General features: G+C 37.5%; 1 protein-coding gene across 2 annotated transcripts in view; it reads right to left on the bottom strand.

Annotated features, from left to right (window-relative positions):
* Positions 1 to 3,751: 3,751 nt before the first annotated feature.
* The window catches only part of RHOH (ras homolog family member H), a 47,368-nt gene continuing 34,926 nt past the window's right edge, over positions 3,752 to 16,193 (bottom strand). For both annotated transcript variants that reach the window (XM_051964419.1, XM_051964418.1), the window contains exon 2: positions 3,752 to 6,261. In XM_051964419.1, coding sequence (XP_051820379.1) covers positions 5,489 to 6,064 — 576 coding nt within the window. In that variant the 5' untranslated portion in view covers positions 6,065 to 6,261 and the 3' untranslated portion in view covers positions 3,752 to 5,488. The remainder of the gene's footprint in view (positions 6,262 to 16,193) is intronic.

Genomic DNA, 16,193 nt, shown 5'->3' with positions numbered 1-16,193 from the left:
AGGCTCACACATTTTGAATAATGTTGTGCCAAATTATTCCTTTGCTTAGTTTCAGAATTAGTCTTCCTATTTTCCCGTTCCTCCTCTGACATTTACGATAGATCAGTCTGAAGAATAATATCTTCTGAGTCAAGTGGACAGGCCCCAACATAATCTCATTAATAAACAGCGAGAGAAGCTTCAGCAAATTTATTTGTGCTTGTAAAATTTTTATGATTCTTTCAAAAGCATTCCATATATAATATAATAATAATTCTCACTCAGTTAAGAATATAAAACAATCCTGAATCACTTCAGTGTTCCAGCCAGACCTTGAGTTTGGCACTAAAGTAGTGTTTGCCTTCCAAAAACATCCAAAAATGCCACTGGTTTGTCCCAAACACCCCTAATTTTCTTCAATAAACCATATCATAGTTATTATCTACAAATTCATCCTAACTCTCCTTGAAGTTACTTATGTTTTGGACCTCTAAAAACCCTTGAAGCTAATGAGTTCCATATGTTAAGGTCAACTACCCTTACAAATAACATTTCTGTGGATTGAAGCATCTTCCAAATAAGCTTTTAATGGAGATAATCTTACTACGTTTGTCTTGGCCCCAAAGAAAATATAGTGGTTTGGGGGGAAAAGCCTGAAGATTGGGATGTGGGGAGACTGTTTGGGTCTCAGCTCTGTTACTTATTTTAAGTTTCAGAAAATATTTAGCTATCTACTCCTGGCTACAACAGAAAAGATTTGTACTCTATGCTATCAGAGAGTCTGAGGTTGGTGGCTCTCTTGAATGGGGGGCTTCTGAGATGCAGTGGTTAAATTGATCAGGTATCCGAATCGTATGGTATCAACTGTATGGTGAACCATCAGTGTCCCTAAAGAGGAGCAAATTATCCTAGATCAGAAATGGATCAGGTCAAAGTTCCCATAAATCAGTGGGATCACATTGTGAGGATCCCCTGTTATTTGAGTCTTAAATAGAGAGACCTAATTTTCTAAAAAAAAAAAAATATATATATATATGCATTTCTATTGTATTCTATTTTTAACACTTCCTAGTATGGATTTCTATTAAGGTTTTCCTAAAATGTATTTATGAATTAACTTTTTATTCTTGTTAATGCAATAATGTATTTATTGGAGAATAATATGACCAAATCCAAAAAGCAAACTTTCTTTTAGCCATATTCTGAAACAAATCTTTATATTTTTCAGGCTTTCCCAAAAATTCTGGTATGAAGGAGACACAAGAATACATGATCTAAAGCCTGCATTTCACATCTCCAGGGTTCAATTTCTGCTATAAAATGAAAAGGTCAGAGTAGAGACTTTTGAGGTTTCTTCCAAACCTAAAAAAGTCAATAAAATGGAGTGATGGAGTCAGCATCCTCCTTGAACTTTGACTTTGTCATATGTGTCACACACACACACACACACTCTTCATGGTAACAGAGAGCATATATTAAACCTGGAAGGGACTTCACAGATATTACTTTTATGGTTGAGCTATTTCAGTATTGACCAATTGGCCAACTTGGTGACCCCATTTGGAGGGTTCTTATGAAAGATCCTGGCGCAGTCTGCCATTCTCATCAAGGAACTGAGAGAAACAGGGTTAAGTGACTTGCTCAGGTCATTTAGCTAATAAGTGTCTGAGGCCATAACTGAACCCAGGTTTTTCTGACTAGACTCAGAACTCTATCCACTATGTCACCTAGCTATCCATCTTTTTCTCTAGTTGTTCTCAAAGTGTATTTCCATAGGTTTCCCTAAAGCCATTCGGGGGTATCCTTGAATCAAAACTATTTTTCATAATGATAATAAGAGATTATTTGCCTATTAAAATGCTGCTTTCTTTTCCAAATGTATATTTGTGTGTGAAGTTGGATTTTCTTTATCTGCTTCAGCCAAAACAACACATTATAATTGACTGAATGCAGAAACAGGTATAAGAATCCAAATAAGAATTTTCTTTTAAGCCAAAAATTAAAGAAATTTGTAACAAATTCCAAAACAACATCATTTCTCAACAAATAATTTATTTTGGAAAATATAATTTTCTTCATAAAAATATATTAAGCTAGCATGTAGTAGGTTTACTTCTGTCACTTTCAGCGAGTTAATAAAGATTTTTAAATTTGTAAGTTTTGATTTGTAATATGGAAAATACTGATAGTCATAACCAGGAATATGCTAGAGTGGGCTCAAAATGACTTGAGAGAGCCAAGTGTTAAATTTTCAGTGTGACATTTATCTTTCAAAATTACCCAATGCTATAAATCAGTATTTGATTTATGTTTTATGGATGGTCTAGACTCAAGAAAGTAATGGAGAAAACATTCATAATGGAGATTAAATTTAAAAGTGTGTCGTGTGTGTGCGTATCTATGTATATATAAAATTGTATATGTGTATATTTTATATATATATATAAAATCTTCTTTTAAGACTCAGTTATTAAACATTTAGTACCATGCTCCTGGCTATTACCTATATAAACAAAAGCTCTTCAGGGTCATCAATAATTTTTAAGAATGAAAAAACATCTTGAAACCAAAAAAATTGAAAATTGCTGATGTATTCCAACTCCTAAGAATCAGATATATAAGGAAGTAGGTCTCACCTCTCACTCCCTTGTTGAAAAGAAATGCCTGAAAGCTGGATGGTGAGAAATCTAAATGTGAAATGATAGCAGACAAAAAGTCTAAATGTGAAAGCCAGAGGCATACTTCATCCAAATCCCTACCAACTGTAAATGCAATCTAAGTGTGGAAATTAAATAACAAATATGAAGGGTGGGAAGGCTGACCCTTGTAAAAAGTGGCTTGCTTTGATTTATGCAGTTCTGTCTTCATTACCAGGGAAAACATAGCTTAAATATTGTTGATTTAGGAGGAGCTTTGAAATAAATCATTTTGTTTTCATTCTAGGTATTATAATGTAACAGAGTGTTGGACTGGTAGTCCAAAAAACAGTTAAAAGGGTCTATCAATTAATTGTGTGACTTTGAGCAAGTCACTCTCTTAGGGTGGATATTCTCTTTTGCTCCCCAGCTCTACAAAGGAGTTGGACTGATAAGATCTGAAGTCTCTTCCACCATTTTAAAATCTCTGTGAATCTATAAGTATAGAATACAAAGATAGCCGATTGGCCTTTAAGGCTTGATTAGAACACTTTGTGGCTGGAAAGGCATAGGTTTTCATTTGAAATTATGTTCAAACTTAACATTACACTTTCAGGCTTGCAAAAATGTTACATCATCTTCCAGGACTTTGGGGAACTTGGAAAGGAGGGAGAGTAGGGAGCCTGAATTGTTTCCAGTCTTTCCCTTCCCTCTTCCCTTAACTATTTTGTAACTCATTCTCCTACTCCAGAATTCTCTGAAGCCAAAGTCTGTTTTCCCTGCATCCTTAGCTATGTCCAATGGTACCATTTAACTCCGTAACATATCAATCATGCTATCACTCATATCCTCGAGGGACACATTTTGGGTTTTTTTCTGCCCCCAACTTCCAAGGACCCAGAATATCCAGTGAGGGAGCAGGTGCCCAAGAATACATCAAATGAGGAGCTGGAGAGATATAGAGAATAGCTCATAAAATCTCTATCTCAAGCCCAGATGAGGATGGAGTGAGGTGGGTAGTAAGAATTTGGGAAAGGGGAAAGGAAGATGTCAGTGGTGAAATCTCAAGTATTAGGGAACAAGATTCAGAACCTTTGTGTTTATGTCAGTATGGATGACAGGGATAAAGGACTGAATGAATGAAAAAAGCATTTATTAAGTGCTTACTATATGTCAAGCTGGCGGAGTCCCATCAAGACAAACTGAACATTTGCTGATCATAGACATCAAAGGAATAGCAAAACAAAAAATATTGACTGTGTAAAAGCCATGCTTATTATAGCTTATTACATGCTTATTATGAACAGCTTATTATGATATCTAATTACCACATAGCACATGATTCTGACCATTATTAAATGCACAAGGGATTCACTTGGACATATGTTTTATTTGAGGAGAACTGGGTAAACACCCACTCGCCTTCATATATTTGTTGCTTACACAACACAAGAGTCACCCTCAACTTAAACTGTTAACTCTTTCAGCACCATAGCCACTAGATAGGATGTTATTTTTTTTTTCCTGGCTGTCCTCCATCTCCCTAGGTAACTTTACCTTGTAGCCCAACCAGCTAAATGTTTTCCAGCTTTCTTGTACCTACTCACTGGTACTGCCGTGCCAATTTGTGGCATTTTCACTTGAATACTGCCCCGAAGTCCCTATATTGCTAAATCTTGAAGGAAAACAACAATGTGGAGAGCATAAAAAAAATCATAAAGTTCTTCCCAATATCTTGAAATGCTTTTGTAGTCCTTGAGTGCTCAAGGAGAGATCTCCGATGAAAAATAAATTTGTGCTAAATATCATTGTAATAACTCATCAGCACACAAAGAACTGAAAACACTCAGGGGGAGAAAAGTGTAGTAAACAGTTAACAGGTATCAGGGGAGGCCTGTTTCCTGTGAGGTCCTTAAATGTCATAGTTCCTTCCTCTAGAAAAAAAAAAGGGTAAATATTTTCTTTTGGGGGCTGTCCTGATGATTACACTTGGAGAATAACTGGAAATTCATAGACTCAACAAACATTTATTAAGTACCTTCTTTGTGCAAGGCACTTACTTTGATGACAAACAGCACTGTGTTATGCATAATTTTTTTAAAAATGTACTAAGGAATAGAAGTGACAGCTTTGGTTTCTAAACTTATTGGTTCCTAAATATAAAACATTTTGAAAGCTTTCAAGAAAATTCAACTATATTTTGTTATGAAAATTCAAACCGAGATAGGTGCCTGGGAAATTGGATGTTATAATTAGTTCATTGCTCTTTTGAATTTAATTACCTGGTTTTTTAAAAACACACACAGTTGGTAAGGAGTTTCAACAAAATTCCTGTGACATAAAGAAAAAACAAATCTAACATATGGACAATTTCCAAGAAGCTATTTAGTATTTTTTTTAGCAGTTTGTGTTGGTGATTAAGTCAGAGGGAGGGGGATTACCAAGTGTGGAAATGAGCTACATGCAAAAGCTAAATGTTTTTGCTTTGTTTTTGTTTTTAAATAAAATGGTCTTTAAATATGGAGTTCTGTGAAAAACTCAGTTCAGTCTCCCAAATTATAGCAGTCTCTAGCAAAATCCGGAGTCCTTGAATCATTAAATAAAAGAATGAGAAATATAAAAACAAACAAACAGAAAAAACATATACTTAAGATCCCTGGAACATTCTCTGATTAGATGAAATCATCAAAAATGGTTCCTGTAGGGGACGTGCTTTAGTAAAAGACCTAATGGCCAAGGTTTCTAGCATTGTCCAGGAGAACAGTAGTCTGTACAAAATACCAGCGTGGATGCACAAGGCCCGCCTCACATCCCCAGGGGAGTCAATGCTCTTCGGTTGGGATGGATCCCGGCATTTGGTCCATCCTGACAGTTTAAAAGATCTTGCACTCATTCATGGAGAAGAGCTTCCTCCTACTCCTTCTCCTAGCATGATTCACTGCAGTTCTGACGGCACACTCGAATACCTGTTGCACCCCTCGGTTGCTAAGAGCCGAGCACTCCAGGTAGCCCTTGGCCTTCACCTCCTGGGCCAGCCTTTTCCCATCCACTGAGTTAATACAGGAAGCCCTGTGGGGTCCCATTTCCCGCTGGTCAGTCTGTGTGGCCACCACCAGCACCGGTGTGCAGGGTAAATTGCTCCGTATCTCAGCTATCCATTTGTTTCTCAGGCTCAAGAAGGAGTTATGGTTGGCCACAGAATAGCACATGAGCACCACGTCCGCCTGCTGGTAGGAGAGCGGGCGGATGCTTTTGAAGGCGTCGTTGCCAGCCGTGTCCCAAAGGCCCAGGCTGATCTGGATGCCATCCATGAAGACGTCCACCCCGGCGTTCTCATACACCGTGGGCTTATACATCTCGGGGAACGTCTCCGACGTGAAGCGCACCAGGAGGGCTGTTTTCCCCACCGCTGCGTCCCCCACCAACACACATTTGATGGAATTCAGCATCTTGCGCAGTCGGTTCCCAGGAACAATATCAGTCCTGGAGCACTGAACACCTCACGGGGCTGGAGAAGCACACGCCATTCAGCTGCAGGGCGGACGCAAGGCAAGGTCTCTTCTCAATCTCACCACTTTGTGGGATTCCACATCCCTCTTAACGGAGGTATACTGGATGTAACGGACAACGGATTCTCGTCTCCCTTCTAGAACAGAAATAGAAGAAGAGAAAATTTTACCATCTTTTATTTTTCTGATCTGTTTTGTCAAGACCGTGGCAGGACTGACTTCGAGGTCACTGCATGAGCCCTTATTTCACAGAGGTCTAATTTTATTGGTAGAGGAGACATCCAACAAGGAAACTCCTTCAACCCAGGCAGATGAGCAACTGTTCTGTAATGGTTAGTCTTAGAGAGGCGCCGGCAGGGAAGTACCCAGGGTCTCCCCCACCAGCACGTTTGAGAGGAAAGATTGATCCTTAGCCTTCCTGTCCCTGAGTGACCAGAACTCCAGCCCCTGCCCCATGGCACCTTTCTACAGAACAGGGAGGAAGGCAGCGGGAAAATGGCAGACCCCACAGGTGGTTGGGTCAGCCCAGCTCTACATTTGAGTCACTGCCTCAGCTCAGCTACATTGCAGCAATGCCCCCTGCCCCGGATCACACACGAGCTGTCATTTCACCCCTCTCCCACCCACTGGTGGAAGCGCTGATCAGTTTTCCCACTAGTCCGCTCACACATGACCTATGAAGAAGCACGGGTTGTCTGATTTGATCTTTGAAACGGCCCAATGATCAAAGACCAAGACACCACTCAGATAACAACCGAAAAGATCTGATAGAAATCGGGTGTGTGAGGCAGCTTTTTCAGACTAGCAGTCTGCTTCAGCTCCAAGAAGTGGGGGTGGGGTGGGAGGTAATTGGGGAAGGGGTGGGGGAAGGGAGGAGAAAGAGGGGGGCTGCGAATCTCTCAGTCTCAAATCAACTTGGCCAACACACGGGAAGCGCAAAGGACAAAAATACAACGAGCATTAGCGAAGCTATTCCATTTCATTGACCACTTAGCCGCCTCTTCCTTAGAAAGAAGGATCCTAGTCAAAGACATCCAATTCCTTAGTCTCTCTAAGATTTTGAAACAAACCAACTTTCACCCCCAGTTGGCTAAGGGAGATTCTGATAGTTAAAGAACAAAACTAATTCAATCCTAATCCTTCTTGAACTAGTCAAGAAGTCTCTGTCTCTAGGAGACAGTTATCGAAGGTTTTTGATCCAAGATTCAAGGAAGAAGGAAAAAAAGTCCCAAAGACACAGAACCCAGAACTTTAGTATCTGATTAATAAAGACAGTATAGTATGAAAAGGTTTGGACTGGGAAGTCAACAACATGCATTAAGGATCTTCTATGTGTCAGGCACTGCTAAGCCCCCCAGGTACAAAATAAATAGTTCTTGCCTTTAAGGAGCTTACATCCTAAGGGGACCTCATGTCTATGTTGCATGTAAACAGGCAGATCTGGGAAATATTGAAGGTTCAACTCCAGACTATCTCACGAAGTTAATATTGCAATATAGGGAGTCACATGAAATCTTTTTTGGTCTTCCAGCTTGTATGAAAGTTACGTTTATAGTAACTACATTCTATTTTGTTTTATGTCTAAAACTGTACATAATTTAACTTTAAAATGTCTTATTGTTAAACAATACCAACCATCACTTGAGCCTTCAGCTCATTCTGATCTTTTTGCTGATGGAGGGTCTTGCCGTGTTGACGGTTGCTGACTGGCCAGGGTGTGGATGCTGAAAGTTGGGGTGGGGCAATTTCTTAAAATGAGACAATGAAGTTTGCCACATCAATGGACTTTTCCTTTTACTCAAGCATTAAGAGGCTATTATAAGGTTATCACTTGGTCTAATTTCAACATTATTGGTCTGGGAATAGGGAGGCCTGAAGAGAGGAAGAGAGAGGGGAAACAACCCATTGGTGGAGTAGTCAGAATACCCACAACATCTATCAATTATGTACACCCCATGTACCCCATGACACTCCAAAATGATTACAATGGTAATATCAAAGACCACTGATCACAGATCACCATAACAGGTATAATAATAATAGAAAAGTCAGAAATACTTTGAGAATTACCAAAATGCGACATAAAGACATGATGTGAGCAAATGTTACTAGAAAAATGAAAAAGACTGATTGACTTGAAGCAGGCTTGCCAAAAACATTCGACTTGTGAAAAAATACAATATCTCTAAAGCACGGTAAGATGAGATATCTCTGTATCATGTGTGTGCACAATACAAACAACATGAATACAAGGTAAAGTGGGTTAATTTTAGGAGGCATTCTATAGCATCATATAAGACCCATGTGGCCCTGAGAAGCAATATGCAAATTCAACTCAATAAACATTCCCTACCATGTGCTAAGACTACGCTAGGTGCTCGTGATCACAAAAATGAAAAATGACACAAAACATGTCAAAGAATTTACATTCCAATACAGGGAATATGGCTTAGACATGAACAAAAATACATTGATTGACTCACATGAGATTCCTAATGTAAACATAATATTTACTCCTAAGAATATTAACATTCACTTCAAGGACCTTTCTGCCTTGGTAAATGTGTGTGTAATTCTTTCTCATAGTCCCAGTTTAAAAGTCAATCCAATGAACAGTAAATTCCCATGATTTGTTTGTGGGCTACTTCCACTCCCCCAATCACTGATGTTCAGTGTCAGGATTGTTCTCAACTCCTAATTCTCCCTCTCCCAAACATGTTGTAAGACACAGATGAGGATAAAGGATGTCGAGCATTTTGCAAACCTTGAAGCACTAGACAAGGCCAATTATCCTTGTTATTAGTAGCTTATAATCATCAGGCCTCCAAGCCGCTGATGACGTCATTCTCTGAGTCTTCTACTGCCCTATTCTCTAAGCATTTTTTGTACAATTATCCCTTTACATGACAATTTTCCCCATTGCAGTCTTAACATATTGTGAATTGGCATAAGAAATTAAATGGGAATTTTTGGAGAGTTTTGCAGAAGCTGCAGATGATAACACAGAAGAAGTTGAAAAACTCAGAAATGCAGAAAACATGTCTATAGTGTTGTATAATATCCAAATTTTACAATAAGGTACTGTAAATATCCCATAAAAGAAAAAAGAAAAAATTCAGATCTCCTCTGATATGAAGGAGGCCCAAAATTTCTATGTAGATCTCCAGATCGCAGGGGTACCAAGTTTCCTAATCCCCACAATATGAAAGGAATACAATTATAGAGCAATACAAATATAGAGCATGTGCTGGTAGGCATTTAACAATCCAACTTGAGGAGGGATGGGGGGGGTGAAGGATGTAAGCACACATTATTTAGTTTCATCTGTATTATCAACATTTTCTTAAGTATAAACAATAAATTGAGCCCTGATTTACAGATTTCTGATTTCTGAAACAAGCTGGTTAGAGCTGTCTCCAGCATATCTCTATTTTTACTCTATATATCTAATTACTTGCCAGATGTTGTCATTTTTATCTTCACAGCATAATTCCTTTCCCTCAACCTACAGGACCCCTGCCCTGGAGTCTAGATTCTTAAGCTCTGGTCCAAGTCCTCTAATGTAGACTATTCTTAATTGCTTCCTAATTGGTCATCCCGATAGAAATCTCTCTCAATTGCAATTCATCCTCCACAGAGCTGCAAAAGTGATTTTTACAAAAGAACAGGATTGCTGCTGGGTATTCTTAGGTGCCAGAGTGATCTGTCACTTAAAATAGCAGACTTGGAATCTGGGACACCTGAGTTCAAATTCTGCATTTGACTCTACCTGATACCGCTGGGCCAAATCACTCCGCGATGCATTTTTCCTTAATTATAAAATGAGAGGGTTGAACTAGATGTAATCTAGACATGCATAAAATCTATGATTTCATCATTCTATGGATATGTTGTCACCCAGATAGAATGGAAGCTCCAAGGCAGGGCTGCTTTATTATTGTCTTTATATCCCCAGTGTCTGACACTAAGTAGATACTTAAGGAAAATTTATTGACAAGCTGACGGATTGATGATCTTTGCTTATTCACTAAAAGGACTTCAAAGTATCTGTAAATTTATCAACAGATAGTCCCTCCAACATTGCAGATCCCAGATCATCCCTGGTCTCAGACAATACCATTGACCTCATGTTTTGTAAATCTCAGATAATCCCTCCAAGATTACAGATCACAGATCATCCCTGATCTCAGACAATACAACTCACCTCCATGTCCTATAAATCTAGTATAAGCCTTCCTCTCAGATAGTCCCTCCAACATTGCGGATCACAGATCATCCGCAGTCTCAGACAATACAATTCACCTCCATGTTCTGTAAATCTAGTATAAGCCTTCCTTTCAGTCTCTTAGCACTACCCAAGTGCTAATGCAGCATTAAATCTATCCACAGGTTGCTAATCCCTCCATATTATCCTTTAAGATATCCCCTTCTAGCCATAAAGCTCTTTAATTTTGGCTTTTACTTCTTGATAGAATTCCTGCAATAAATCCATTTTTTACAACCAAGATGCATCTTTCCATTGTTCCTTGGATGATTTATTAAAGGAGACAGAAAGTGAATTGTTGACAACTTCAGTGGTTTTTGCCTTTACTCAGGAATTCAAGAAGCTCCCTGTCGGAAAGAGGTCTATGGGGAAGCTTCTTCAGACACAGCCTCAGGCCTACTATGCTCATTAAACAAAGATTCAGAGTAGGGTATTGAGAAGTTATGGTGTTTACAAATGTTCTCGGAAGACTTTTCATACCGATCCTCAGAATTCAGAGAGCATCCATGTATGTGAGTCAAATAGCCATTAGTGGCTGCTTCAACAAACAAAGCGGGGCTATTTCAGCCTTCGAGGGGTCTTTGTAGGTCTCACCAAAATCAGGATTTCTTCACCTTCTTTAAAGTTTTATATGAATTCCCACAATGCATGATTTCAGCAATTCAATCCAATTCAATTCAACAATGTTCTACACGCACAGAGAAAAAATACAACATGAGACGAAGCCTAGGACAAAATGTATATACATGAGAAATCCAGATAAAGACATTTAAACATTGTACCAATTGGCTAAATGAATAAAAATAAACCTGTACTAAAAGATTACATAGAAACTAAGAATATCCTGATTATTAAATGTGGAAAATGTCTTGAAGCAATTACATGGAAACGGAACTCTAGAAATTCAAGGAGTTTCTTTGACATAGGACATTGTGGCCTCTTCACAATCAATTAATTAATCAACTAGTATTTAGGAAATACCTACTGTGTGGTATGCCTTACAAGTCAACCCAATGTCAACAAAAGTTTAAAAGAAAACCCAAAAACTTAAATCCTGTATAATTGTAATGATCAAAGTAGGACACAGAGAAGTGTTAGCTACTATAGTTAGTTTTGTTAAACTGCTTTTTTTTCCCTTTCTTTTTTATTCTTTTTCATAAGGAAGGTTCTTTAGGTAAAAGTGGAAAAGAGATATATTTCAAAATAAAGGTAATATAAAAACAAAAGATGTCAATAAAAAAATTTCATGTTTATGGATCAATAAAAATTAAATTATTTTTATTGATCAACAAAATTTAAATTGTTGATTGATAATAGAAACTTGTTTTCTGTAGCAGCAAAATAAGAATCATTTGCTAAAAATAAAAGAAATCCTCATAAACCCAGCTAATCTAAGCAATTGAAAAATATGTGCTTTAATGAAGAAAATGTTGCTTGAATCTAAATATTATTCTGGAATTATTAATTCAGATTTCTCATCAAAGAGCTTTAACAGCACCCAGCAGATTACACAGCACAGAGTTTAGGAAGGACTTTCAGCCTAAGAGGGTCACATAGACAAGTTATTTAACCAAGCTTCAGGAGTATGGGTAGAATAGGAATGAACTATGAGTATTAAAAATCTGACAGCAATCCAGTCAGGAGATATTCTCTTTAATAGAGTGTCTCAGAAGAACTAAATCACTGGGGATGTTTCAAAAGAAATTATTATCTACTGGTAGGATCCAGTACACTGAGCTTCTTGTAACATTGTCGTATGGTCATATGAGTAATGAAAAGCCTGTCCTGTAACAGGCAGACCATTTCTCTGCTCTAGGATTTGCTTAGGTTACCCAGGTTTTAATTAAGTTATGAAATATAGTATATCTCTCTCTTCTTCAAAATAGATTCATTTTCATTCTCTTTCTTCAATTACTGCTAATCATAAATCCTAATCATATTCCATAATCCTCTTTAAATACAGTATCTTCTTTCTCTCTTTCTCTCTCTCTCTATCCCTCTCTTTCTCTCTCTCTTTCACATACACACACACACACACACACACACACACACACACACTACACATACAGGAACACACTCACACTCGCACTCACACAGGATTCCCTGCTGATAAAATGGCGGCACTGATTACAAGCATTTAAGTTTCCAGGTCCTTTTCTCCATCACTGAAAAATGAAACATCATATACATGGTTAAGATTAACTGCATTTCTAGGGGAATAAAATATTCTCATTCATTTGTTTTTGGTTAAGTTAAGTATTCTTAAGCAAAAAAAAAAAAAGTTTTCTTTCTCTTCTGCTATCACATGGAAAATCTAATTGGAGAATAGCTAAAGTAATTATGTTGCTAAAAAAAAATGGATGTTGAAAACTATTTTTACATGTATTTGGAAAAATAAAACACTATTAAAATTTTTTAAAAGAAATTATGTTTCTTGAATATAATGGAATGTTGCTGTACTATAAGAAACAGTAACTAAAAAATTCAGAGAAGCATGAAACAATTTATACGAACTGATATGGGGAGTAAACGTTAGGAGAACCTAATTTAATGTCATTAATAGAAAGAACAAACAAATACAAAATTAAATGCCATATAATTGTAATAACCAGTAAGCTTGGTCCTATAGAAGAGTTGAGAAAATGCAAGTTTCTTCCTTCTTCATTATAGCTATGGAAAATTGCATACATTATTAATAATTTTTTAAAAGAAAATCTTCCAAGAAATATATGTGTAGAATGTTCCTGTAAAACATAGAAGCCTAGTGAATGCAAATGAATCTTTGATTATTTTGGATCATGAAGTACACAGAATTCTGGATATCCGTTCTCATTACACAAAAATATACCTTCAAGTATGGAAAATATAAACCTATTTCATTTAAGTCATGATTCTGATTTTGCAAAAAAAAAAAAAAAAAAGTCTTTATTTAAGAAATAAAAGGAAAGCTTAACCTGCCCAGACCTCTGTGCACAGATAATGTGTTGTAGAGAAGAGGGTTTAAGTTGAGCTAATTTCAGTTGCCTGGCTAAAAAACATTACTGTGGAGCTGGATAGCTCAACAATGGAAATAAGTTTGTGTGAAATAAGTTTGGATGGGACAATTAATAAACAATAGGTTTGTAATCATATATAATTTAAGTGGCTAATATGGAAAGAGATTTTGCATGACTTCACATACATAATGGATATCAAATGGGTTGGCTTCTCAGGAAGGGGGAGAGATCAGGAGGAGGAGAAAATTTGGAACTCAAAATGTTTTTAATTGATTGTTAAAAATATTTATAATATATTAACAAAATAAATAAGTTTTTCTAAAAATATTGATTAGGCTAAATGTCTTTGTAGGACATATCCAGCAGGATCTGTGAATTAATAATATTTTGTTAATTTGTTTGTTTGGGGGATTTTTAAAAATTTATTTTTTTGCTGAGGCGATTGGGGTTAAGTGATTTGCCCGGGATCACACAGCTAGGAAGTGTTTAGTGTCTGAGGTCACATTTGAACTCAGGTTCTCCTGACTTAAGGGCCAGGTGCTCTATCTACTGCCCCACCTAGCTGCCCCCAGGGGGGTAGTTTTAAAATAATTATTATTGTCAATCCTTATTTGTTTGTAATTTATTTCTTTTAGTACTTTACATCAGGCCTGGAGGTGTGTGTTTATGATTCCTGCTTCTGCAGAAGTTTAAATTGGTGAGTTACTTGAGCTCAAGTTGGAAATAGAGCTAAAACACAAACATATGTGATACAAACATGGTAAGTTCTGGGATGTCCAAGGAGAGGAGACTCGGGTTGGAAATAGAACAAACATATAGGGATCAAGCCTATAGAGTAGCCACTGCATTTCCAGCCTAAGTGAGATAGAACACCCCAGCTTAAAAACTAATAAAGACATCATGTAGAACTTAACACATTACAGCACATATGTAATATGTAATATGAGTTATGGATGAAAAAACTAACTTATGGGGCTCGTCAAAGTAGCAAAACTGGGATTCAAAAGCATGGCCTCCCATTTCAGTGCTTAGCACAATGCCTGGTATATAATGATAAATGTTTATTGATTGATTGATTGCTTCTATTAATTCATTAATTCCAAGTCCAGTATTTGTTCTACAACACCAAACCACTTCCTTTGTCCTAAAAAAAAAATAGAATTTTGAAGAAAAAAATGCATTTATCTGTAATGGAAAGGAGGCAGAAAATATTGATTCTATTCTCAATCCCTCCCCTCACTTTCCCTGCTAGCTCAGACTGATCACTTAAACTTGTCTATGTTATCTGATCTTAAAATGGGCAGACTATATGCTTTACCACCCTTACATTGTGGTTCTCAGAGTCCATATTCTTGGAACATCCTTTCTTCTTAGTCTGCTTCACTTCCCTTGAGACTCAGCTCAGATTACGCCTTCTAATGGAAACCTTCCCAAGTCCCCTAAGCTACTAATGCTTCCCCAATGAGAGAATTTTCATCTACCGTGTGTGTGTGTGTGTGTGTATACATAGATATATACATACATACATATACACACATATATGTGAGTGTATACATATACACAAATGCACACACACATAGAGAGAAGAGGATATTTATTATATACTATATAGCAGAAGAGTAGATCCCATGTGTATACACACCACATTTGGTGTAGAAAATGGTCTTCCATGGTGTGGCTAAAAGAGAAACAGAAGAGATATTTGAGCCTTTTTTTCCCCAGCCACCCTTCTCCAAGGAAGACTTTCATTCCTGCCAGGAAAGTAGGAGATTGGGGCCAGGCCCAACCCCTCCAATCTCCTCAGAGGGAGAGGGGCTGCCAGACTAGAAATATATCTATCTGCTCTCTTAAATATTTTTGGTAGGGTTTCTTGAATTTTTCCCGCTGGTGACCCCTTTTCACCTGAAAAAATTTTATGAGACTCCAAGTACATAGGTGTATAAAATATGTATACAAATAAATCATTTATTGATAATAAATCACAATTTCTTGAGCCCTACATTCATTTACGCAACCCCCATATGGGATCATGATCCACAGTTTAAGAAGCTTTGATTTAATGACAGAATTGCATATATTTAACCTCTATCAGAGTGCTTGCTGTCTTGGGGAGAGGGAAGATGAGGAAGGAAGGGAAAAAATTTTGAAACACAACATCTTATAAAAAAATGAATGTTGAGAACATCTGCCCCGAAGTCAGGAGGACTCAAGTTCAAATCTGCTCTCAGACACTTAACACTTCCTGGCTGTGAGACGCTGGGCAAGTCACTTAACCCTAATTGCCTCAGAAAAAAAAAAAAAGGAATGTCAAAAACTATCTTTACACGTATTTGGAAAAGTAAAATATTATTGAAAATTAAATCGAAAAAGGAGAAAAAGCTTTGGTTTAGAGGATGTGATTGGGTTCAAGTTAATTCTTTATTGCTTTATAATTTGGAGGCAGGGGAACTCAAAGTTTTATATTGAAGACCTAATGCTGGTACCAAAGAATACGTACACAGAGATTAGCAAAGTCTCTCATTTATACAAGTCATAGGAAAGCAGAAATCAGAAAGGGTATACACAGGAGAATATAGACCAGACAGTACAGACTGAAGAAGCTCTCCCATAGGGTGCCAAGTAATTTAGCTCAGCCGAAAGAGGGTCCTAAATCTCACCCAAAGAGAAGCTCCCTAAAGTCCCTAGTGTAAGAAGCTGGGGATAAGGCCATGGTGGAGACCACCTACTCCTCTCATGCCTTCCCACGGCCTTTTCCTTCAGCAATCTGAACTATCGTCCTTCTGCTGTCTCAAAGCTAGAAGCCAGGAGT

This window comes from Antechinus flavipes, chromosome 6 (assembly GCF_016432865.1).
Source record: "Antechinus flavipes isolate AdamAnt ecotype Samford, QLD, Australia chromosome 6, AdamAnt_v2, whole genome shotgun sequence".
Taxonomy (NCBI): domain Eukaryota; kingdom Metazoa; phylum Chordata; class Mammalia; order Dasyuromorphia; family Dasyuridae; genus Antechinus; species Antechinus flavipes.
The sequence above is the reverse complement of the archived record's forward strand: the minus strand, read 5'-3'. Positions and strand labels throughout refer to the sequence as shown.